This window comes from Bicyclus anynana, chromosome 12, assembly GCF_947172395.1.
Source record: "Bicyclus anynana chromosome 12, ilBicAnyn1.1, whole genome shotgun sequence".
NCBI classification, from domain to species: domain Eukaryota; kingdom Metazoa; phylum Arthropoda; class Insecta; order Lepidoptera; family Nymphalidae; genus Bicyclus; species Bicyclus anynana.
Window position 1 is genome coordinate 7,890,165 of NC_069094.1, and position 23,740 is coordinate 7,913,904.

General features: G+C 37.2%; 1 protein-coding gene across 3 annotated transcripts in view; it reads left to right on the forward strand.

The window, feature by feature from the left end:
- Positions 1 to 23,740, forward strand: part of LOC112042854 (intermembrane lipid transfer protein Vps13) — a 58,952-nt gene that overhangs the window by 31,676 nt on the left and 3,536 nt on the right. The window contains exons 34-60 of one of the 3 annotated variants that reach the window (XM_024078029.2): positions 439 to 591; positions 1,314 to 1,412; positions 1,578 to 1,708; positions 2,018 to 2,126; positions 2,565 to 2,762; positions 3,757 to 3,913; positions 4,532 to 4,650; positions 5,559 to 5,783; positions 6,113 to 6,328; positions 7,575 to 7,616; positions 9,317 to 9,520; positions 9,983 to 10,120; positions 10,201 to 10,347; positions 11,093 to 11,241; positions 11,976 to 12,107; positions 12,561 to 12,776; positions 13,562 to 13,739; positions 14,578 to 14,800; positions 15,156 to 15,331; positions 15,822 to 15,941; positions 16,847 to 16,956; positions 17,479 to 17,674; positions 18,394 to 18,543; positions 19,095 to 19,184; positions 19,992 to 20,161; positions 22,554 to 22,680; positions 23,120 to 23,245. In XM_024078029.2, the coding sequence (XP_023933797.2) occupies positions 439 to 591; positions 1,314 to 1,412; positions 1,578 to 1,708; positions 2,018 to 2,126; positions 2,565 to 2,762; positions 3,757 to 3,913; positions 4,532 to 4,650; positions 5,559 to 5,783; positions 6,113 to 6,328; positions 7,575 to 7,616; positions 9,317 to 9,520; positions 9,983 to 10,120; positions 10,201 to 10,347; positions 11,093 to 11,241; positions 11,976 to 12,107; positions 12,561 to 12,776; positions 13,562 to 13,739; positions 14,578 to 14,800; positions 15,156 to 15,331; positions 15,822 to 15,941; positions 16,847 to 16,956; positions 17,479 to 17,674; positions 18,394 to 18,543; positions 19,095 to 19,184; positions 19,992 to 20,161; positions 22,554 to 22,680; positions 23,120 to 23,245 (4,101 nt within the window). Of the gene's footprint in view, positions 1 to 438; positions 592 to 1,313; positions 1,413 to 1,577; positions 1,709 to 2,017; positions 2,127 to 2,564; positions 2,763 to 3,756; positions 3,914 to 4,531; positions 4,651 to 5,558; positions 5,784 to 6,112; positions 6,329 to 7,574; positions 7,617 to 7,989; positions 8,044 to 9,316; positions 9,521 to 9,982; positions 10,121 to 10,200; positions 10,348 to 11,092; positions 11,242 to 11,975; positions 12,108 to 12,560; positions 12,777 to 13,561; positions 13,740 to 14,577; positions 14,801 to 15,155; positions 15,332 to 15,821; positions 15,942 to 16,846; positions 16,957 to 17,478; positions 17,675 to 18,393; positions 18,544 to 19,094; positions 19,185 to 19,991; positions 20,162 to 22,553; positions 22,681 to 23,119; positions 23,246 to 23,740 lie in introns of all 3 variants that reach the window. The other 2 variants (XM_024078028.2, XM_024078030.2) reach the window with 2 other exon arrangements.

A 23,740-nucleotide genomic window follows, 5' to 3' on the forward strand; every position in this document is an offset into this window, starting at 1 on the left:
TATTAGAATGTCCTGAATTTGTTAATACCTTTTTATTCATCCTCTATACCGAACCATTAGTTGTAAAACTTGGCCAATACTTTGTTCTTCAGGTCGTTATGCATCCACAAGAGAAGCATCTTTAATTAGAATGTCCTGAATCACACTCATATTATAAAGGCGAAAGTTTGTGTGTAAGTGTGTAAGTATGAAAGTATGTTAGTTCCTCTATTACGCTGCGGCTACTGAAGCGATTTGGCTGAAATTTGGAATGGAAATAGATTTCACTCTGGATTTACACATAGGCTACTTTTCATCCCGCAAAAATCCATGGTTCCCGCGGGATTTGTGAAAAACCGAATTCCACGCGGACGAAATCGCGGGCGTCGGCTAGTTTGTTAATATATTCTCTGTAACCTAACCAATAATGTTAAACTTGGCCAATACTTTGTTATTCAGGTGGTAATGCGTCCACAAGAGAACGCCCCATCTATCGACACATCGGACGACGCGGCCAACATACAAGCCGTGGCCCAGCGGCAAGCCAACAAGACCATCACAGTCTCTAGCAGCGAACCGTTGGAGATCACTATCACTAGAAGCGGGATGGAGGTAAGACCCCATAAAATAGTGATAAAAAAAATTATAATAGATATTGTTATTTGCAAGAACGTTGTTACACATAGGACTTAAAATAAATTAAATTCAAGTCATATTTTCACCATACATGGTGAGCATTCACTGCAATCTCACCTCATGTTAAGTGACGAAGCAGTCAAATATCAAAAATTATTTACCCAAACCTCTGACGGTAACTACGCGGCATCCGTGTTTCAAAGTTCTCCGAGCCGCTATTCTCATTATTTTTACTAATTCTATTAATATATTACAGAATATTTTGAATTCTTTTAAAAATTAGTGTGGGTAATGAAAAACCAAATATTACAAAATCTTTTTTATATTAGTTAGTAACAAAAATCTATTTTTGATGTAAAGCTTCTCTATGCACGCTTTACTTGGGGAGTAAGTTGGTGAATGCATTACGAAAAGTGTACTCGGGCGTGTCTTTTAAGATGCGTGCTGCCATCTACAGGCACAGTGAATCAGTGTTTGTTATGTTAAACTACCAGTAAATGGCGTTCCAATAACCCATTGCGATGCAATTATAGCTTAGGCTCGTAGATGGAGCTTTTTTTTAATTTTTTGGAAGTAGTTTTACTTCAGTCGCGTGGTGGCGTCTAAAGCTCTCTTTTTTATAAAACTTTTTTTTTCTAAAGACTAAGACATTATGAATCATCGCATTGCTTTCGTGTGACGTTAATGTTTTATTTCAGGTCCTAACTCAGTTGGGAAATTCTTTCGCAGCTGCGGCTGCTGCCGCGACGGGAGACAATGAGACGTCAGTCGTATCGAAAGTTAAAGTCGACGAAAGCGTAAGTAAAACTGTATAATCAATCTATCTCTATATACTTGTATATCTGACACTTGGATATAATCTATGACGTATTACTTGCAATGTGTATAAAAAAAGTAATGAAGTATTTTCAGATCCGCCAAATTACGTACTTTGTGAATTTGTTAAAATTGTATATTTTTAGAAACCTGACAAGAAATATCTGGGCGCTCCGTACGTGCTTCACAACTGCACCGGGCTAACTGCTAAACTGTCATTAGCTAATAACAGCGATTTCTCAGTTTTCCTCACCGGCAAAGTCGACTCTGATTTCAGGTATGCTATTGCCTATAAGAATTATCATACTCGTATACATAAGCTATGTATCTACTGTCCGTATTGTTATTTTCATTATTTTAGTCTTTCAAATGATCTTTGAGCTTTGGACTAAAAGACACCGGACGCCTAAGTATGAAAACTATACCCACACCGTACAGATGTAAAATGGAGGGGAATAGTTAGAATATTGACAACTTTCCCAGTCAAGAGAAACGAACCCAAAAAATATAATACATTAAATTAAAAGTGCATAAATCCCACTTATATTATTCTTTGAAATATATTTATTATTTGTTATTTTTGCAGAGAAGTGGTATTAGAACCTAGTGCTTCGGTTCCTCTGCAATTGAAACATGGCGGACTCAATGTCATGAAGTTGAATGAACCTCCACCGCCTCTAAAACTGAACGTTAAGGTAATATTATAGAATATTTTCCCATGTTCTGTTGTGTCATTTATCTAACTTTAAATAGATAATAAAAAAAAAATTTGATATTTTCTGCCGCCACGCAAAACGACTTTATTATTGAAAAAAAATAAACGAATTTACATTTGGGCGTGGTGAATATTATATTCGCTTCGACGAACTCGGATCGCTTCGGGTCCTTTGACTGGGTACAAAAACTACCAAAGATCAGAAGTTGAGCGAGGTGAGGTCAGATTGCACGAAGCGAACTTTGTTTCTTCACTATCATATTCAGTTAACTTCGATCAACTTTGCAATAATACCCCCTACGCACTAGTATTAGGGGTATAATGTGTACTTACAGCGCTGGACACGTAAAAATCACGTCGCCGTCTCGTCATTGCCCCCATTGACGTGTTTATGAAACGCAGTAATCTTTAATTTCAGATAATGGAAATGGACGAAGAGATCCAGATACCCGTGGAGCGCGCGGACAAGCGCTACTTCCAGATAGGGCGCCGTCTCACGAGCGACCAGCGCTCCAAGAACGTCTCGCATGCGGCCGCTGTCGAGCCGCGTGGACTTATATCCGACGTGGTCATGCACGATGCGGCCCTGCACATTTACCTGCGGAGTATTGTTCAGGTCAGTACCACACACCTGTAAATCAATTTACAACTAAAGAAAGGAGTGATAAATGTCGCAAATGTACTTGCGAAGGTCATAACACTAATGACTGCTGCTTTTGCCCACACTGTAACAAACAAGGCCATTATGTTGAGCCGTGCGGACTCATATCCGATGTTGTCATGCATGATGCTGCCCAGCATATTTACCTGCGGAGTATTGTTCAGGTCAGTACCACATACCTATTAATACACCCGTAAGTCAGTTAACAACTAAGGATAGGTAGGAAAGCAGTGGTAAATGTCACAAATGCACCTGTGAAGATCATAAGGCAAATTACTGCTGCTTTTGCCCACACTAACTGTTAAGTTCTGTGATACCATACACGTATCGGCCTTGCTTTACGTCACACGCTCCAACTAGTTAGTTCGAAATGACGTTTAAGACTAAACGGAATTGATGCTGGGCTTACTTGTGTTGCGTCGTAGTTTAGCAGTGTTACAACAGATGGCGCTTTTAAAACTGTCGATTACAATTTTCGTAACCAGCTAACTATGCGCCTTATAAGAAGGCTTAAAGTCACTCAGCGGGCGATGGAGCGAGCTATGCTTGGGGTTTCTCTGCGTGATCGAATCAGAAATGAGGAGATCCGCAGACGAACTAAAGTCATCGATATAGCTCAGCGAGTCGCAAAGCTGAAGTAGCAATGGGCAGGCCACATAGTTCGAAGAGCCGATGGGTGTTGGGGTCCCAAGGTGCTAAGCGCAGTGTTGGTCGACCCCCCACCAGGTGGACTGACGACATCAAGCGAGTCGCAGGGATTCGCTGGATGCAGGTGGCTCAGTATCGTGATATTTGGAAGTCCCTACAAAAGGCCTATGTCCTGCAGTGGACGTCCATCGACTGACAATGATGATGATGAATTACCAGTTTACTCACCAAGTGTGTGTAAAGAAGCTTTACTTCATTAAAATTTAAATGACTTTGATTTATAATAAAGGCATTTATACAGGTGACGAACACGCTGTCGGTAGCGGTGTCTGTGTACTACATGACGCTGAGCGGTAACGAAGTGCGCTTGCTGGGCGAGGCGGCGCCCGGCGACACGCTGCGCCTGCCGCTGCAGGCAGTGCACACTCCCACTGCGGAGATATTCTTCTCTGTCGAAGGTAAATATATGAACCAGTACCCCTAGCTTGCGACCAACGATAAATCTCGAGAAAGGAAAAAGAATAATTTCAACCAATAGTGTCCCGAACCAGTAGTTCATTGAGTTGGTACGAAAGAGATGGGCTGGGACAGCTCCGCTGCCATTGATCGATATATTGTCTTTTTGTTCTTACTTGCTTTGGTATGCCCACTGGTGAGGAATACGCTGTCAATGTACTAAATGACAACGAGGTGAGGTGCTTGACATAAAATTTCGGTTGCTTGGGCGCTCAAATGTCCTGCAGCGGGAGGGTTGATTTTTTTAAAATAGTGTTTTATATTTATATTGACATTTTTAAAAATTAAAAACTGAACTAATACATAAATGAGAGAAAAAAAAAGATAGTGAAAATGAAAAATACTCAGAATAGATTTACAATGGTATCCTAGATGAAGTAGTAGACTTGAATTGAGCTGCATTGTACAAAAAGGCGAGAGTATAGAACCCTGGGGGACTCCTGCTCAAATTCGCAAGGGGTATGACTATTACGGTTTGGATATATGTATGTACTCTTTATTGCACCCAAGACAAATGATAGAATGAAATGAACAGTAAAGTCTGTTTTTTTCTCTTCTAGGTTTCACAGTGTCTGTGTCTCCATTTGTATGGCGTGAACTACAACAGGAAGTGAAACTGTCGAAGTTGTTGCAGTGCGATTCCAAAGACAAAAACAGTGGAGAAAAGTTCTATCTGAGGGTAAATTACTGTTCCTAAAACAACAACTAGCTATAATTAATATTCCAACCAACAAAATTTTCTGTTGTTTTTTGAGCGGACGAGGTAAACACACAACGAAAATATTTAATACCAATAAATATATCGTAATACACGTGCAGTTTTAACGCAATGAAACACCGACTCTGTAGACGAAGTTTGTATAGACACAAAAGTATATGATTGTGATCCTATACTTTTGACAGAGTGTAACGTGGCAGTTCCTATGGTTTTGTCCCTCGAAACTAAAACCTGAGGTTTTGTCACTCGAAACTAAAGTTAAGAGACCAAGAAATCGAAACAAACAATATTGTTTTTATTATATAAGTTCATACTACATTTATTTTTTAAAAGCTTATATCTACTATATGAGAGTAGAAAGTGGCAAGACTTTTTATTTATTCAGCGCTCGCTGTTTATCGTTTAATGACGTCATGTTGCATTAGGAGGCTCATCATGTCCTTTCCCATCCCACTTAAGTGGGGTCGGCAAAGTATGTCAATCTCCTCCATTCGTCACTATTACTGGTCAACTCATCATCCATTTCCTTTACACACACTCCAACCATCTCCTCTTTGGCTTTCCTCTCTTCTTGTGTCAAATCAATATTCATTTATTTTAAATTAGCTTAGTTTACAAGCTCTTTCGAAACGTCAGGTAATAATATTATACTTAAGATAATGGTGATAATAATTAGTCAAAACTTAAAATTAAAGTTACGAGGGTTCCAAACGCGTCTGCCGCATTAGAAGCTTATGAGATAATATTACTGTCACAGTGTGACAGCTGCAAGCTGGTGTTATAGAGAAAGACCTACGAGTATAGAGCAGCTTTGAACATCAGTTCTAACTTACTGCAGTAACTTAGTCAGCGTCTTTATTAATATGCAGGCGGTAGGAACTATGGAGCAAGTGTTCTTCGAGCACTCGAACCGGCACACGTTCGCTTCGTCGTGCTACGAAGTGGTGCTGCGGCCGGCCGTCAAGCTGCAGAACTGCCTGCCCGTGCCCGTCGTCGTGTCGCAGTTGGGCCTGCGCCGCACGCAGACCTTCGAGCCCGGCGAGATGTTCCATCTGTCGCATCTCGCGCCCAACAGGGCCTCCATAGTCATTATGGTAACTTTAATGACATACTCTAGTTAACAGTTGGAGCGGTACATTACAATTACTCATGATATTTGTCTTTCTCATGTTGATTTTTAGGTCCACATGTTGAGAAACTCTGCTGAGATCATTAAGTATAGTATCGCATCGAGAGTCTCTGCCATGATGTTTGGCAAAAAACACTTGAGTTATGTTTCACCATCGATGTTTATGCTAAATCCGTACCAGTCCAGAAGCTTAAAAACGTCTTCCAATGGGGCGCTAAATAATATCAACTCAATAAATTAATATCAACTCACATTGATAATTAGTGTTTTGCTAATCAAATGCTTTGTATTTAGATTCAGAACTACCTGGACAAATGCTGGGTATGCACTAAGAACCTGCCAGATGAGCTCGAAGAGTTGTCGGTGTGGTCGTTCGAGTCGCACGACAGTCCCTCAGTGATGACGCTAGAACTGGGCATGCATAGCGCCGATATAGAGGGGACGCAGCTTTTGTCCCTGTACTGTCCATTCTGGATGCTAAACAAGACCGGTTTTACGCTCTGCTACAGGGTAAGTCTATTTATAGTTTATACTTTAACAAATAAAACACATTAATCCCCAAAATCTGCGTACACACAATCATATAGTGTCGTAGATTATCTATGTATCAACGCGCATGTCGTAGATCTATCTACGTATCAACGTTCGTGTCGTAGATCTATCTACGTATTAACGTGCGCGTCGTAGATCTATCTAAGTATCAACGTGCGTGTCGTTGATCTATTTACGTATCAACGTGCGTGTCGTAGATCTATCTACGTATCAATGTGCGCGTCGAAGATTTATTTACGTATCAACGTGCGTTTCGTAGATCTATCTACGTATCAACGTGCGCGTCGTAGGTCTATCTACGTATCAACGTGCGTGTCGTATATCTATCTATGTATCAACATGCTTGTTGAAGATCAACGTATTAGCGTGCGTGTCACAGTCCTTACATGTACGTCTTACATCTATTAACCACTGTCTCTACTCGTAGTTGTAGTAGCTTAATTAAAAGCAAGATCAGTTCTATTAATTTAATAATACTTCATTGGACAAACATGGAAATATAGTTATTTACGAGCATATCTAAAAAAATACCATTAGGTTGTGCGCAAAGAAGGTTCTATAATTAAAGCAGTTTTTTACAGATAGCCATTGGAGACAATATGTATTTGGTAAATCATGATATTAGTTATTGTTGCACTTAGTTAAATAGTATGCTAAAAATGTATGTGTATGACTATAAAAAAAAAATAAAAAAATATTTTTTTGCTTGTTTAAAAGCGAAAAGGTAAGGGAATCATGTTTAATGGAAAGTTAAAGTTGTGTATGTTTCTATGTACAATGTCATTGTGGTTATAATGTCTTATCAAGGGTATTACTAATTAAGTTATGAGGTTGTGCTTGTCGTTATATTAAGATGTGTGCTGACTGGTAGGGTGTATTGTAACATTTCGTAACGCGAGCAATTGTGTTTTAAGTATTGGGACATCGTTTTGATACATGGTGTAACGAGATGCTTGCTGCGAATGTTACATTACGTAAGATCGGTTAGTAATCACCTTAAAATAATTCATTGATATATTTGCGGTAGAAATGACTAACAAAGTTTAACGGTACCATTTACATTTTTCATTAATTATTTATTGTTATAGAACATCATTTACTAACTGTTTAAATTTATTGTGATGTCATTTTGTGTTTTATTTTATTGTGGATGTCTTTATATGTTAGTCGTTACGACTCAAACGGCATTGTATCATGCTTGCAGAAATCAAAGAAACCAGAAAAAGATTCCAGCACTCCCAACAAGGTACCTTTACTGGTGGATTATCAAGTTTATACACTAATTTAGTGTATTTTATTTTATTTTGGCTGACGTATCTCCTCTTGGTTTTCTCTACAAACTAATTGGCTTATGAATTTAAAATTTTTAACAATCATCCTAAAACATTGCATTATTTTTTTTTTGGTTTCAATAATTTTATTTGTTTTTGCTGCATCGTTACGACATCTTCTACTAATTTTCTTAGCAGTAATCCTAAAAGGCTTTTATTAGTGCAAGTATAGCAAATATACGCACAAAAATGTGTAATTAGACTTAAGAATTTTTGATAGTTTGGGTTAATTTAGTTAGATCATGTTAAATGTCGGTATCCTGGCTGTACGATCTATCTACATTGCAGATAAAACATTCTCGTTGCAGTAAATTTATTACACGCCATACATCGTGTTTGCCGGTGAGTGCAAACAAAATACTAGAAACACATAGATTTATTGGGAAATGTTTTAATCAAAATTTGGTGTCCTGTGGACATGCACATTAGTTTAACTATATAAAATATAATCAGCGGGGATTGTATGTTAATATAAATGTACAATTAGGCTCCATTCACATTGGCTCATAGTCGAAGTCAAGTTGCGCGATATGTTTTAACGTTTTGAAGGATACTGAACTCTAACTCGATTTATTAACGTTCAAATTTGTGCGGGATTTGACAATCTGCTCCACTAAGAAATCTGCTTAGTTGCGCGTCGTCACTTCGCCATACTCTTATTTAAATAATACAAAGTACGATAAAATAAAAAATAAACATGATCTTCGCTTCAACTCTGCGCCAATGTAAATGTAGCCTTACTAAATGTGGGGGTTTAATTTGTAGTTTAGGGATATGCCTGTATTCGATTCTTCATTGTTAGAAAAGCTTTTTAACTCACATATTTTAATATTTTCCCGATATAACTGCATGTGCTGCATGTATTGTTTTTAATGTTAATTTTTATTTTTAGAAGTTAAGATATGATACCAAACTTTGTATCTAAATTAATCTACGATGTTACAATATAAAATATCACAAAACTCTTTCTAATTAAATCTATCTGGCTGGCTCATAATAGAGCAACACATAAATAATTAATTCATAATCTTGGGATTAATTCCAAGTTCTGTGTGTGGCGCGAGAAGTTTGCCTATCTCTCTGAGAAGAAAACTTATCTTGTGGCGCCATGCTAGGCCTCAGATATTAATATAAGTATTTACATTTTGTAAATTGGCATAGATCTGGTAAACCTTGGTAGGCTTTTCTGTGGTTAGTTACCACATTATTGCCAGAGATTTACCGTCAATTTCGATAAGGTGGTTCGTAAAAACAGTAAGAGACATAGATGGAATAAACCTCTTCCAAGATAGCTACCATCTTGATCACTTACGTATCTACCATATATATTTTATTCGGCAATTAAAGTTAAATTTGTTATGCGGTTTAAGGCTTATTTATGGCTTTGCTTAATTAAAATAGCGTATTATTACAAGAAAGCTTTTTAAAAGATAACATTTACGATGGTTCAAATTGTCTAACAATATTAATTTTCATTCACAAAACTAAATTGAACTTGGACATTTTAAAATTCCCAGCTTACATAAAATACCTAAAAAATCATTTTTTTTCCGGATAAACAAATGATCTTCATCAATATGAACAATTTTTATAAAATAATGCATTTTTATTATAGAATGTGGATGAAACAGGCAACGTTATCTTCCATCCAAAAGACTACAAAGAGCCGATACTGTTCTCGTTCCGTGCGAAGAATTTCTTCGGCAAAAAGAAGGCTGCAATCAGAGTAGAGTTCGGAGAATGGTCGGATAAGTTCTCCCTGGATGTACCCGGCAGTTCTGGAGTGGTCACGTGCCGGAATGAAGGCAGAACTTATCAGGTATTTATACATTAGTAAACTAGTCGGAAGCGGATATGACGCATGATTGAAATCTGGAAACTTCGGTTTGTTATTAGTATAGTTTTTTGAGAAATGTAATATAAACCGATTGTTTTTTTACCAAAAGTTACAAATGAAAATCGACTTAATTTTAAGCCATCGTCATGACCTATTGGAGAATCGCACATCGCTAAAAACATAACCTACAATACGCCTGAGGCTTCATCTTGGCTATTAGTTCACCATATACTAAGAGTAATTTGAAATACAGCAAAGCTGCATCACATAGACTAATGTTTAGCTGCCATTAGAAATGTACTGTGGGGTTTTGTAAATTCAGTTCAAATTCCACAATTACTGTGTTGTATTGCATTGCGTTACATGGGGATATACTGTCTTAATTTTATAATCTTGTTTATTGTGCCTAAAGAATTTCAATAATATGTCTTAATAACGTTTTAGGTGGCTGTGACAAATCAATTGACATTCAACAGTTTGACGAAGATGGTTATATTTACTCCGTTTTTCCTCATCATCAACGAATGCCCGTTTCCGTTTCAATACCAAGAACTTCACAGATCTGGAGATCCGTGGCAAAAGGTAAAATATTGTTAGCCTCATTTATTATTCTCCTTTTAGGTTTTTGAGAAAAAAATATTTTGTGTTTTTGTGGATTTCAGGTCGAGGAAAATTCCAGCGCGCCTCTGTGGCCTATTGTTGAGAAGGAGGACAAGTTATTGTTGTTACGAGTGTACGGAACCTCGAAAGCCGCTGCGCCATTCCTCTACACAGAGCAACACAGTGTTTGTCTGAAGCTTGACAATGAAGTAAGACTTTTTTTACTTAACAAAATAAAATGATATATTGTGAAATTGTAAAACATTTTGGAGAAAAAACTTAAATGTGCACTGTTTTAATTTTTTTTTATATTGAAAATTCGGCAAGCAAGTGACAGAAGTTGTATACCAATTTACAAACCTTGATAAGTGTATCAGTTTTTTAAAATGTTGGCCTTAATGAAATAACACAATTTATTGCACTCAAAGCAAGAAGCTACAAAACAAGCTAAATATTATTTATAATAACTTTAAATAGTTAAAAAAAATAAAAATATTGGCTTTAAGTCACGTGACGTCATCAGAACTTAGAGCGTGTGCAAGATTTCATCCTAATCGAATACCGGGAAGTGGGTAAAATTAGGATTCCAAGATTTGTCTTTCTTACATAGTTACGTAATGTGAAGCTAATATAAAGCGTGCAAAAATAATATACATTGGCAATTTAATCTGCAATATTTAACTATAATAAGATCTTTAAAATTATTAAATTATAAATTAATCAAAAAAAAAAAATAGATTCAAGATGGATATTTTTTTATTATTCGAAAAAAAGTATAACTTAGTTACCCTATGTATTTTTGAATCAAATTAGTTTTAGCTAATTAGCTGACGTATTTCCCACTTTAATTTTATCTTTTAATTACGGGACACTCAGTATAAGATTAATCCCACCTTGAATCCGGAACAGTATAATTTTTTTTTTTTTAATTTGAACTGATTTGTATCCGTGCAGTTCGGCGGCTTGCACGTCGAGGTGCAGCTGAGCGAAGGCGGCACGTACGTGACGGTGCGCCAGTACAGGGACGGACACGCGCCCGCACTGCTCGTGAACTACACGCCGCACAGCGTCAACGTTTACGAGAAGGAAAACGTTAATGTTCGGTACGTTTTATTTGCTAATCTTTTGCAGTTTACTCCTTAACAATTGCCTAAGTTGCTTTTTTTAGTCCATGTATTATAGGACTAAAAAGTGATTACAAATATATGAAAACTAATGTCGAACAAAGGTGATTCACAACACTTGTCAGGACAACTTAATTAACAAATGAAACTGTAACCAAAATAAGACTCTAGAATGGCAGAGAATGACCTTGAATGGAGTCACGCACTTGTGAATGATGAGTGCAGGGTTAAAGCATCCTTTGACTGATATCAAACTCTCCCCTTTTCCACTCAAGTCACTCCCCCCGCCTATCCCAAGTAACCCATAAAGAACTACACAACAAGAAATGTGGACGGCTCGAACGCCACGAGCACACTGAAGCCAACACGAGATAGAGCGACGTCATATCCGTCACAGACCACTATTTCCTACACTTTTATTAAAAACATGTAAATTTAAAAGCGGTTAACGCGGCGATAACACATGACAACTTAGCCCTTGACTGCGATTAGTGTTATTCTGCGAGTAGTGCTATTCTGTAACCATATCTTGAACTCGTAAAACTCGCAAGTGCGAGTTTCGTATTTACCTCTATCTTTCTCTTTCTATAGTATTGTGTAAGACAAATAGAGATGGAGGTCGATTCGAAACAACTACTAGTGATCCCTTATATGTCTGTGAAAAATTATTATACTTTACATTGATTTTTATTTCTCTCAAAATGATTTTGTAGAAAACTACCGTCAATGAATCAAATGCTGTACACTTGGGACAATCCTGCCGGCCCACGGATACTTTTGTTTGAGGGACACAAACGGAAGGAAATCGAAAATGATTTGCGAAAAGATGGCATCGGAGATTTTATGTATGTACATTAATATACTGTATGTTCCTAAATTATTATTAATTGACATTCCACATATACATACACTTTGAATGTGTAGTGTCTATTGAGTGAAAGACATGATAACGACGTCGTATTGTAAAGAGAAATAATTATACGTTCATTCGCATTCATTTATGTTTTCTATGTTAATATTATAAAGAGGTAAAGTTTGTGATAATGTACTAGGTAATCTCTGGATCTACTGAACCTATTTTGAAAATTCTTTTACCACTACTAAGACACGTTTAGTAGTGGTAAAAGAATTTTTAAAATAGGTTTTCACTATTGTGAGTGTCATAGGCTATATTTTACCCCCGTATCCTTACGGGAACGGGAACTACGCGGGTGAGAAATATGTTTGGTAAATATTGTTTGTATATACGAAATATATATAAATGGCAATCTTTGATTGATTTTTAAAACTTTTTTTAGGATTAACGAAACCCAGCGTATATGGTGGGTGTCCTTTTTGGATGGACTACAAAGGGTGATACTATTTACGGACGATCCCATCTTGGCGAGTGGAGCGCACACTATCGGCGAGGCGGAACAAGTTCACACTGAATTTGTCCTAGCCATGCACGGCCTTGGTCTGTCTCTTGTTAACGATCCTGAATTGACGGAGATTCTCTATGTCAGCATATCCAAGTATGTATCTACTTTGATGTAAATTGTAAGAGATGAATATCTTAGCATATCATGGATTCACCGTGCGGGTCCATCGTGTGGTAGAGAAAAAAAACTCCGAGCAGAGCCTCGGATTTTATGATTTAAGGTTTAGGGTTAAGGACGTCCATGACAGTTAACTAACACTGCCCCTTTCAGCTCGTGTAGTTCTCCCTGCTTCATCAAATTTGGTAAGATCCTAGTAGAGCACCTTTAGATACCCGTTCTAATATAGAACTTGCTGCAGTTCTAGATAGGCCAAGGTCTTTAAGCAAGTTATTAAGATTTTGCTGGTAATGCTCTCGCACCTACTATTACGGCGTATATACGTACTACATAGTATTTTTTAGTTAGTTCATATGTTAGGTCAAAATATTTATTAACTTTTATTCTGTGGTCCTTCGAAATGTTAGATCTTACCGTTATGTTTGTCTTAAAGCCTTTAACGATTAATAAGCCCGACAATACATGATAACCTTGATTCCATATTCCGATGTACTATTGTCGTATCCTTTCATCGCTTCTTGGATCTCGAAAATGAAATATTAGTCATGTACAGAGGTTTATCACGTAGAGGGTGGAATTTAAAAGAATTCCACGTGGAGTCTTCACTTCTACATTTTTAAGCCACAGATATTCATATACAAAAAGTTATTTATGCCAATGTCATGAAACGCCATTGTAACACGAGTGTTTTATTTGTGCAATAAGGCGAAGCTGAATTATTTGTATAATTAATATAAAGTTTAAATTTTATTATTTTACAGCTCTGGTATAATATGGGAACAATGTAAACTCGGTTCTCGTCGGTATAAAAAAATCGAAGGCCCAAAAGCAATACAGATCGAGGAGGCGTACCAAAAATACCAAACTGAAAAAATGGTTCTCGACAGTAATAAAGAGACTGAGGTGTCGTCACGTGTGAAAATCGACGAAAAAACAGAGGTATGCTATCTGTTGTAACTTATTTGTTTACAATATTTCTCCACAGTGTCACTAATTAGTATGACTGTAATCTTTTCAACATAAAATCATCATATTTTGTCAGATTTAATTGGTATTAGATGTCCTTTTACATCTCATCTCAGAAATGGTTAATTAAATAAAAATAATTTTAAAACAATCACAGATTTGACAAACAGTATTCGTGTTGACAAAATTGAAATTGCTAAAATCAATTACGCATTAATTCATTATGTACTTCTCTACTAATGCTTAAGTAGTATTTAACATTAATTAATATTCACAATAAACCAACTAAAATAGTGTAGATAACAATTAATAAAAATAATATCACGCATTACGCACCTTAGTTTTCACATCGCGATTCTTCTTCGTCGTCACATGACAGTAGCCTTGGTCATCATATCAAGGGTTGTAGTAAGCTTCATAATCCGTTGCTATTCCTCCTGTAGCAGTTGTCTCCAGCACCATATTTCTAAAGCGTCTGCTTTCTTTTTCTCCACTCAGAGTCCACGTCTTAGTACTGAGTGCCAATCTTTCCTTGTACAAATAAATACACTTAAAAATATATTTATATTTTAGGTGCAATTTTAGCAAAATGACTGACTCTGATATGGAACAAACTCCCCCGGATATATTGGAAAGTGCTACAAACACAACCATCAATATTTTACTTTCTAACTCGCGGAAAATTTACGACAAATGTTACCCAGATTTCGTGGTATGGAAAACGAATAAAAAGGCTACATCACAAAAATGCAACTCGTGCTTTAATGGCCGTCAACCGATTCATAATCTAATATTATTGTTGTGTATACAGATAGACTTCGCCACGATGAGCCTGCTGCGGCCGCACGAGCGGCTGGTGCGGCGCACGCACTCGCCGGGCGTGTGGGCGGCGCTGGGGCTGACGGCGCACTCGCGGCGCCTGCACGCGCGCCTGCACCGCCTGCAGGTCGACCAGCAACTGCCGCTGCCCACCTTCCCCGTCGTGCTGGCGCCCGTGCCGCCGCCCAAGTCCGTCGCCAACGACGACCCCGCCGGTGCGTGTTCAGTACATTACAAAAATTAATTGCCCTAATTGGCATGCCAACTCAGCGTTATTTCCAACGCGTGTTGGCACATGCATTTTTAAGTTAGTCATCCGTTGATTTCGTAACGCAACGGTTCGGGTATCTTGTGTATACATTAAACAGTGTTTAACTTCAAGTCTTTCTTTTATCCAAATCCTGACAGTGGCACGCAATAGAAATATAGCATAAACAGGACTATGTCTTCACTCTACTAAATTATATATTATCAGACAAGCTCTCATATATGCTAAATTAAATAAACAAACAAAATAAACTTTTAGAGCCTATTTGGTATAACAAATCATAATTTAGCCTTTGATCACAGGTACGAAGCCATTTATCGAGGTGTCGATAGTGGAGCGTATAATGGAGCACAGCAAAGTGCGGCAGTACAAGTACTACAAGGTGCTGATCCAGGAGTTCCACGTGAAGGTGGACATGGGGCTCATCAACGCTCTCATGGGCATGTTCCCGCAGAAGCTGCCCACCGAACAAGAGGCTGTGAGATTATCTTCTTTTATATAAAAATCAAATGCCCTATCAAATGTTAGTTCTCTAAAACTAAAAAAACCAGCTTGACTGATTAGAATATGAAATTTTTGCTTAGTTTTATGACACAAGGATACTTTACAGAAAAAATATATATCAAAGAAATCCAGTAGTTCGGCTGAAAAATAGAAACTTTTGTATGAACTCTTTCAATAAACAAAACAAACTTCATCGGGCTCTAATTTTAGTTTTTTTAATTTTCCGTTTTCCGAGCTCTAATTTTAGTTTTTTTAATTTTCCGTTTTCATCGTCTAATGGATATTTTTGGGACATTTGAGCGATTAGTGATCTATTTATATCTGCTTAAAATTCTCAATTTGTATTGAGAGACTGATTCTAAATGCACAAGTAATCGTTTAATTAGAGTTAAAAACTAATAAAAATTATTTATTTAATAAAAAAAGGCTTAGTGACTAAAAACAAATACTTGACTTATTTACAGTTGGATGCCTTCGAAGTCGATATCGAAAAAGCAAGACAACCGTTAGAAGCGTTAGCAGCAATGGGCGCTGCTTCAGACTTGAAAAACTTCTATGATAACTTACATTTGTCACCACTCAAGGTATGCATTGTGTATTGTGTAAACAAACATTAACTTTTTCTCGGAATCAGAAGTTTAAGAGATTTTTTGGCGATACTTTTACTCTCAATAAATTTAGTCGAACTATGTATTAGTCCTGCGTGGAATTCAGTTTTTCACAAAACCCACGGGAACCATGGCTTTTTCCGAAAATGCCTATGTGTTAATCCAGAGTAAAATCTATTTCTATTCCAAATATTTCAGCCAAATCGCTTCAATAGCCACAGCGCAAAGGAGGAACAAACATAAACACTTTACACAAATTTTCGCCTTTATAATATTAGTGCGATGTTGAAAAATTTCCTTGGTTTGATCACACAGTTTCTCTGAGCATAGCTTGCTTCATCACCGGCTGAATGACGCCTTCAAAAATGAAGCCTTATTGCACAGAATACATAATACTTATAGTTATCGTTCACATCAAGTTGCACAGGCAAAGGAGATGGTCCATTTCAGGTCCACTCTTGTACCCCGTAAAAAATACAAGGATTTTATTAAAATACATTAAAAAGAGTAAATCTAACTAAATTAAAAAAAAATAATAAAATAAAAACCCAAGTTTTTAAGTTATATCAAGTTAGCGCCCATAGAGCAACTATGACATGACAATTGACAGCAAACGTCAAATCGATTACTGCATTGAAAACGTCATCTATCCGCCATTTTTCCCCTAATAATGTTGCATTTCTTTGGATATAATGAATATTATTTCGAAAGAATTAAAGTAAATTCGTAGATTTGTATAATCAAAAATAGTAAAAAAATATATCTTCTTTTATTTTCGCTAGGGTACAATGACTGATCCTGGGCTCCATACAATTTTGGACCATCTCCTTTCACTGCGTTTTACATTTACACGAGTAAAGTAGTTTTGTTATGTTTGTTAGGTGCACGTATCGTTTTCATTGGGCGGAGCGACACAACTGCCCACCTTCGTAGGCACAGTGCTGCAGAGTATAGGCGTTACTCTGACAGATATGAACGATGTCGTTTTCAAGTGAGTATACGCAGTACAATACGCCTTACATGTGCTTTCAATTGTTTAACGACCGGTTTCTATAATAATTGATATTGTGTTTCTAAAATATACTTAATAAACAAATAAACAACTTACTTTATACGAAACCATACAGTTTAAGACTTGTCTGTTGATAAGAATATGGCTTAACATAAGAAAGAACTTACTGGTAACATATTTTATGTGGATGATATGTATTCTAAATGACGTTTTAGAAAAATTAACAATGGCAGGCATTATGATCACAATCAATTGTGATGTGAATATAAGTATTATTATTTCAACAACAGCTTTACTGCATTTCGTATAATAAAAATAAAAGTAAGAAAAAAGTCAATTTTTGAAAATACGCTTTAACTAATTAACTATAGCGAGCTTCCATTATACTGTAATTACTGTAACAAAATAAATTTCTAATCATTGTTTTTGTTTTATCCATTTTTTTTTTTAATTTTTTTTCCTCTTATTTAATCGTTTGAACGGTGTTATTGTGTCCCACAGGCTGTCTTACTACGAAAGGAACTACGAGTTCTTGTCACAGAAGGAGCTGATCGGTCAAGCGCAAAGTCACTACACCGGCCAGGCACTGAAACAGCTGTACGTGCTGGTGCTCGGACTGGACGTGATCGGCAACCCGTACGGTTTAGTTATCGGCTTGAAGAAGGGCGTGGAAGATCTCTTCTATGAACCATTCCAGGTAGGTAACTGACTACGTATGTTAACGCCTAATAAGTTTGGACGTTAACGATATTTGATGATGGTCTATATAGCTAACCCGGCAAACATAAAATCGCTCATAAATGGGGGAGGGGATAAGTAGTTCTTTTCATATGAGTTTGTTGTGGGCTCTTGTCGGACCAAGGCGCGTTTGGACCCTCGTAACTTTAATTTTAAGTTTATGTTTAAGGACTATTATTACCATCATTAGATTAAATTAAATTATGACATAAACCTGACCTTTCAAAAGTGCTTGTAAACTGAGCCTAATTGAAATAAATGAATTTTGAATTTTTATCATCAATTGTAGTTTTATCTGGATAATAGTAAGTACGCCTCTGCTCCCGTGAGTTGATTAAGTCGCGATGTCGCCCTGTTTATCTACACATAGTTTTATTAGCTCGAATAATCGCGACGCGTCGTAATAGTCCTTTGACTCGCGCTCGCACCGACAATTAGATGTAGGCCGAATGCTATGAAATGCTGCAGAACGACTAACGTAGCCACCAAACGTCTCTGCCCATTTCCCTTGCAACTTTCCACGCTACTCGTGCAGTGTGTGGCGGGCGGGTAAGACGTAAATACGACAAGCGATATAATCAAGTTAAGTCAGCTTCGCATTAATAATTACTTTTTATAAATTTTAGATGATTTCTTTTTTTTTTTTTTTCAAAAATTAAGATTATTATTACGATATAGGGAGCGATCCAAGGGCCGGGCGAGTTCGCCGAGGGCCTGATGCTGGGCGTGCGCTCGCTGGTTGGGCACACGGTGGGCGGCGCGGCGGGCGCGGTTTCCAGAATCACTGGCGCCATGGGGCACGGACTCGCTGCGCTGTCGCTGGATAAGGTGATTATTGTCAACTACTCGTATATTTACTAGACCGCGATTCTGACTGCTAGAATCTTTTGTTTAGGAGGTCCTCACAATTGATTTGATAATGAAAAAAGTCTGCAATGTTACTTCAGGCTTCCCGTAATAGACAAACTGTCAAAGTAAAAAGCATTTAGAAAATATTTCTTTTTATTGTTTGCTGTTCTTTTTTATCACTCCATCACAATTTCAGGTAATTGTATTCAAAGTAAAGACACTTTGGTGTGACAACCTGCAGTAGGCCGTTAAAAAGGTGTATAATAATTATGAAATACCATTATATTTTCATTTTCATAAAGTATAGATGGAATCAACTTTATTTTTACACTTCAATAACATAGAAACAAATGAAACAGCGACATAGAAGATGTCGAATACAAATGAATTCTAAAAAAACTGTATCGCTTAATAGCGTTGTCTACCAGGCAACCTTACATTTAGATCATGATATAATGTTATCATGATATAATGATATAATGTTAATGTTATTTAGATAACTACACAATTAATTCTCTTTCCTTTGTTAGGACTACCAGCGACGTCGTAGGGATAACATCAACAAACCACCTGCTAATCTGCAAGAAGGCCTTGCCAGAAGTGGAAAGGGGCTCGTTATGGTATGTTATGATATTTTTCGCAATTAAATGTTACACAAATTAACTATTTTTTCCAAATGTACCAATATTAAACCAAATATTATGTATTCATTATTCGTAAAAAGTAAATGTTTGTTTTGCCTTCATATTATAAATTGAAAAACGAAATGGAAAAAGATGAATGACTCAAGCTATGTGAATTTGTAGTTATACTATAGTTTGAATTCTAAAAGAAAAATTCTACCGTATTAAGGCTAAGTTATCACAAGGATATTTGCTCTAATTAAGTTAAACAGGAAGAGTTACGCGAGCTACCGTTTATTTCCAGTAGGCCTAAATCATCATCTCCTTTCCCTCTTATGTGGAGTTGGCAAAATATGTCAATCTTCTCCAGTCGTCTCTATTGCTCGAAATCTCATTATACATTCCCTTTACATTCACCTCCTCTTTTACACACTCCAATCTCCTACCTTGGCTTTCCTCTTTGTCTACTTGTGTCCTTCCACTTGCAAATTCAACATTTTTTGAAATGTTGAATGAATCGAAGGCGGAATTGAAAATGTCTCCCTTTGGACCCCCCGGAATGAAAAACAAAGCGATATTTAAACTCCGATTTGTTGTTGACGCCTGACGCCTTCAGGAGAGAACAATTCAAAAAAGGCTCTTTTCGAACAATTCAGCTTCAATCGAGAATTTGGAAACTTCTTGTGTAACTTAGCCTTTAATTTTATCTAGTGTTATACTGCCATAAGGTAAAAATATGGAACAGTAATTTTACCGTAATACGAAAGAACGTCTTTATTCAAAATTGTTTAATGACAAAAACAGGGAGTCGTGGATGGAGTAACGGGTGTATTCACGAAGCCCATAGAGGGTGCTCGGGAGCAGGGCGTGGAAGGGTTCTTTAAGGGTCTGGGCGTCGGCGCTGTCGGGCTCGTGGCCCGCCCCACCGCTGGCGTCGTTGATTTCGCGTCGGGCTCCTTTGACGCTGTCAAAAGGTGATAGCGAACTCCGTGCATGCCTTATCGCTTGTTGCCTTGACTGGTTGCCGGTTCCCAATGTCTTGTTGGCGTGGACTTTAGCGGGCCTATTATACTTTAAGCTTATAGAGGAATTTGTTATATTATGATTGTTATTGTTTAACAATGTGATGCTTGCTTCACTTTGCTTTGTAAACACCATAAAATTGATAAGCGGTGTGGCTTTCAGTGTTTAGAAAAAATACTTTTTAATAGACTAAAAGAGGTGGAGGGTTTAAAGTAGATGAATTTGATTTATTATGAGTTTGTATCGTGTAGATGCAAGGTGCATTTTGGAGAAGGACTGTGAAATGATTCGGCAATGAAATTATTGCACTAAGTAAGATAATGATCACTCAACTTGATAATTTGGGAAAATTTAAAGGAGCAATTTATTTATGTAGGCATATACTGTGATCTCGGAAACGGGTCCGAAACATCGGAAACAATGAAATACTCAATTTTGCTTTTTAAAATCTATATCAGTATTATACGTATGTTTCCTTAAAAAAATGTGGACTACTGTCATCTCGAATATCCCCGTCATACTATCTCGTAAGGTTTTAAAGATGTCGGATGACTGACACCTAAAAACTCTACGAAATGCCGTTGCAAGTAAAATAAGGTTTTATAATAAAAGAAAAATGGCGCCGGACTCCTAAGTCAAGCGGATGCGTCAACGAAATATCTTGAGAAGGGAAAGAGATAAATGTCAACCTACGGCTTTACGACGAAGTTAAAATATCGTTTTCTCTTTCGCCCAAAAGCTTATGTCGTTACTGGTCAACTTTTGTCTTTCTTTCGTCTAGAGATACTTGTGCCGACAGGTATAGGCATTGGATTTGAACCATTTGAATCTTTTAGGCTTTTAATCCATCCTTATTGAAGCTTCAATAAAGCGGATGCTAGTAAGTAGTTGCATGCGAGTGTCAGCGTATTGCGGTAGGGTGTAGTGGAGGGCGTGCGCGGCGTAGTGACGCGGCCGCTAGAGGGCGCACAGGCGGGCGGCGCCGGCGGCTTCGTGCGCGGCCTGGGGCGCGGCGCCGTCGGACTGATCGTGCGACCGGTCGGCGGATTCGTCGACTTTACCTCCGGACTACTCACATCTGTTCGAAGGTTCTCAATGAAAATGACATTTAGAAGTAAGCTTTAGGTGATGTAAATTTAGTTTAGGGCACGATGTAGTCATAGATGTACAGTGTAGATACTTTTAATGTACATAATTACTGTATTTGTAAATGAATAGTTATTTCTAGAATGTAATTAACCCCGCTGTATTATTTGCTTTTATTTGATATCAAATGACCTAGATAAATTATTAGTTTCACTAGGTTGGAAGTTGCTAACTAATATTATAATAACTAAAGTGTAAATTTTGATTTCATCAAATCCAAAGAAATATGCTATCATTAGGTCTCTAGTTGTGCCAATTGTTGCCAAAGCTACAAATTGGTAGGTACCATACTAAACATGCATGCTTAGTACTGAAGCAGATTTTAATTTTAAGGCCACACGTCCTAACATGCATATAATATGTATGTACATATGTATTATATTTTTTAGATTATTTAATAAATCATTCAGTATATATCCAGTATCATTGAAATCATTGAGTAAAAAAAATGGCGCTAATTTTAGTAATTTCAACCGAGGAAATAATACCGCCGTACCTATTTCTCCGCCAATCAGCGTCATTGTGTTTCGCTATGAAGGGTATGGTTTGGTTGCCGTAGTTATTGCAGGCACATGAATAAAGTATACAACAAACTTCGAGTCCACTCTGACAACATGGCGTATGGCTGTGCAATGTCCGAAAATATTTCAGCGGGATTATAATAGCTGCGCAGTTCCGCTAGTAGCTACCAGAACGCGGACATAAAGTTTCATATATACTATACCTACTAGTAAAAGGTGGTAACTTTTTCTAGCAAGTATGTACGACAATAGACCAACGTGGCGGTGATGGAACCACCACCCCTCGGTGATAAGTCCGACCTCTCTTACCGTTGAGCTATTGAGGCTTTTGAGAATTATTTGCATTTTAAGAAATTAAATATCACGTTTCTCAAATGGTGAATGAAACCTGTATACCTGAGAATTTTCTCAATTATCTAGCTAGACTAGCGTCGTATTAGCCTAGCTACTCTTATGCGGAGAGGAGACTCGTGCTGAACAGTGAGACGAATATGGATTGTTAATGATGATGATGATGATGATGTTCTGCATGCTGAATTGAATCATTGGTTTCCTTAAGCGGACAAAAATAAAATTTACTAAATTAAATAAATGATAATTTACTTCGTATTTATGATTTGAATGCATACGAGAATAAGTGTGACTGATAATATAGTTCCATTATTGGCTGAATCAGGGCGGCTGATTTGTCCGAAGAGGTGACGAAGCGTAGAGCGGCGCGCTACCTGGCGCCCGACGCCGGCGTGCGCCCGTACTCTCGGCTGCAGGCTGAGGGGTACAAGATGCTATCGGAACTCGAAAAGGTACTACTAATAGAGGACCAAGTTAGACTTTGGCGTTTGGTTTTGTTGCTAAAATAAACTTTTGCCTAAATGCATGTACTTATTTTTTACATAAATCAACATTGACAGGTCCAGAATTGATAATAATAATATGATAATCTCCAAAATCCAAATATTTTTCCTATCAAATGGCGATTTTTGGGGATTAGGTCATAAAAAAAGGGAATAAATTGCTAAAGCAAAAAACAATAACGAAATTATTGATTTTCTTGACATACTTAAATACGGCTTATTCGGACTTGTCTAATAATTTTTGACCAATACAGACAACTACAACTACATTGGGAAGTATTAAGTTTGTTAAAATCTTGCAAACATAAAATCTTGTACCCGTGAATGATAGTTTACATTATGTATCTCATCTCATTGATCGTAGTATAGATTTCTGAATTCTTTTTAGGGTAAATTCGTAAGTACCGATACATACGAAGCCCACGTGTGGGTGATACCGGCTAAGGAGGTGGTCATGTGCACGGACAAGAGATTGCTTTACCTTGAGAAGAATAATGTCTTCGGCGGATGGCAGGTAAAAGATTCATTTTCCAACATATTAAAATAAAATTCGATGAAAACGTATAATATGGAAAGATTTTTTTGAAATTTTTTTTATACGCATGTAAGTGTATTATTTTTTAGATGAGTTTTTCTGTACGGAAAATTTTAATCTAAAAATAAATGTTGCTTTAGACTTTAGGGAGCGAGAACTCTGTGCAAATAATATTTTTAAATATGATTCTTCCCCTCAATTAGTCGCAAAGACTAGTCAAATGGACTGAGATTAAATGTATGACGTCGAGGCTTAATTTAATGGCGATTCGTTTATAAAGAATGTTTAGTGGAGACACTAACATTATATTATGGCATATATTCAATTACTGGACGCTCGCGACTTTGCGTGAAATTTATTTTTTCACAAATCCCTCGGGAACCATGGATTTTTCCGGAATGAAAAGTAGCCTATGGTTTAATCCAGAGTAAAATCTTAAAACCAGAGTTAAATTGACAAAGTTTCATACAAACT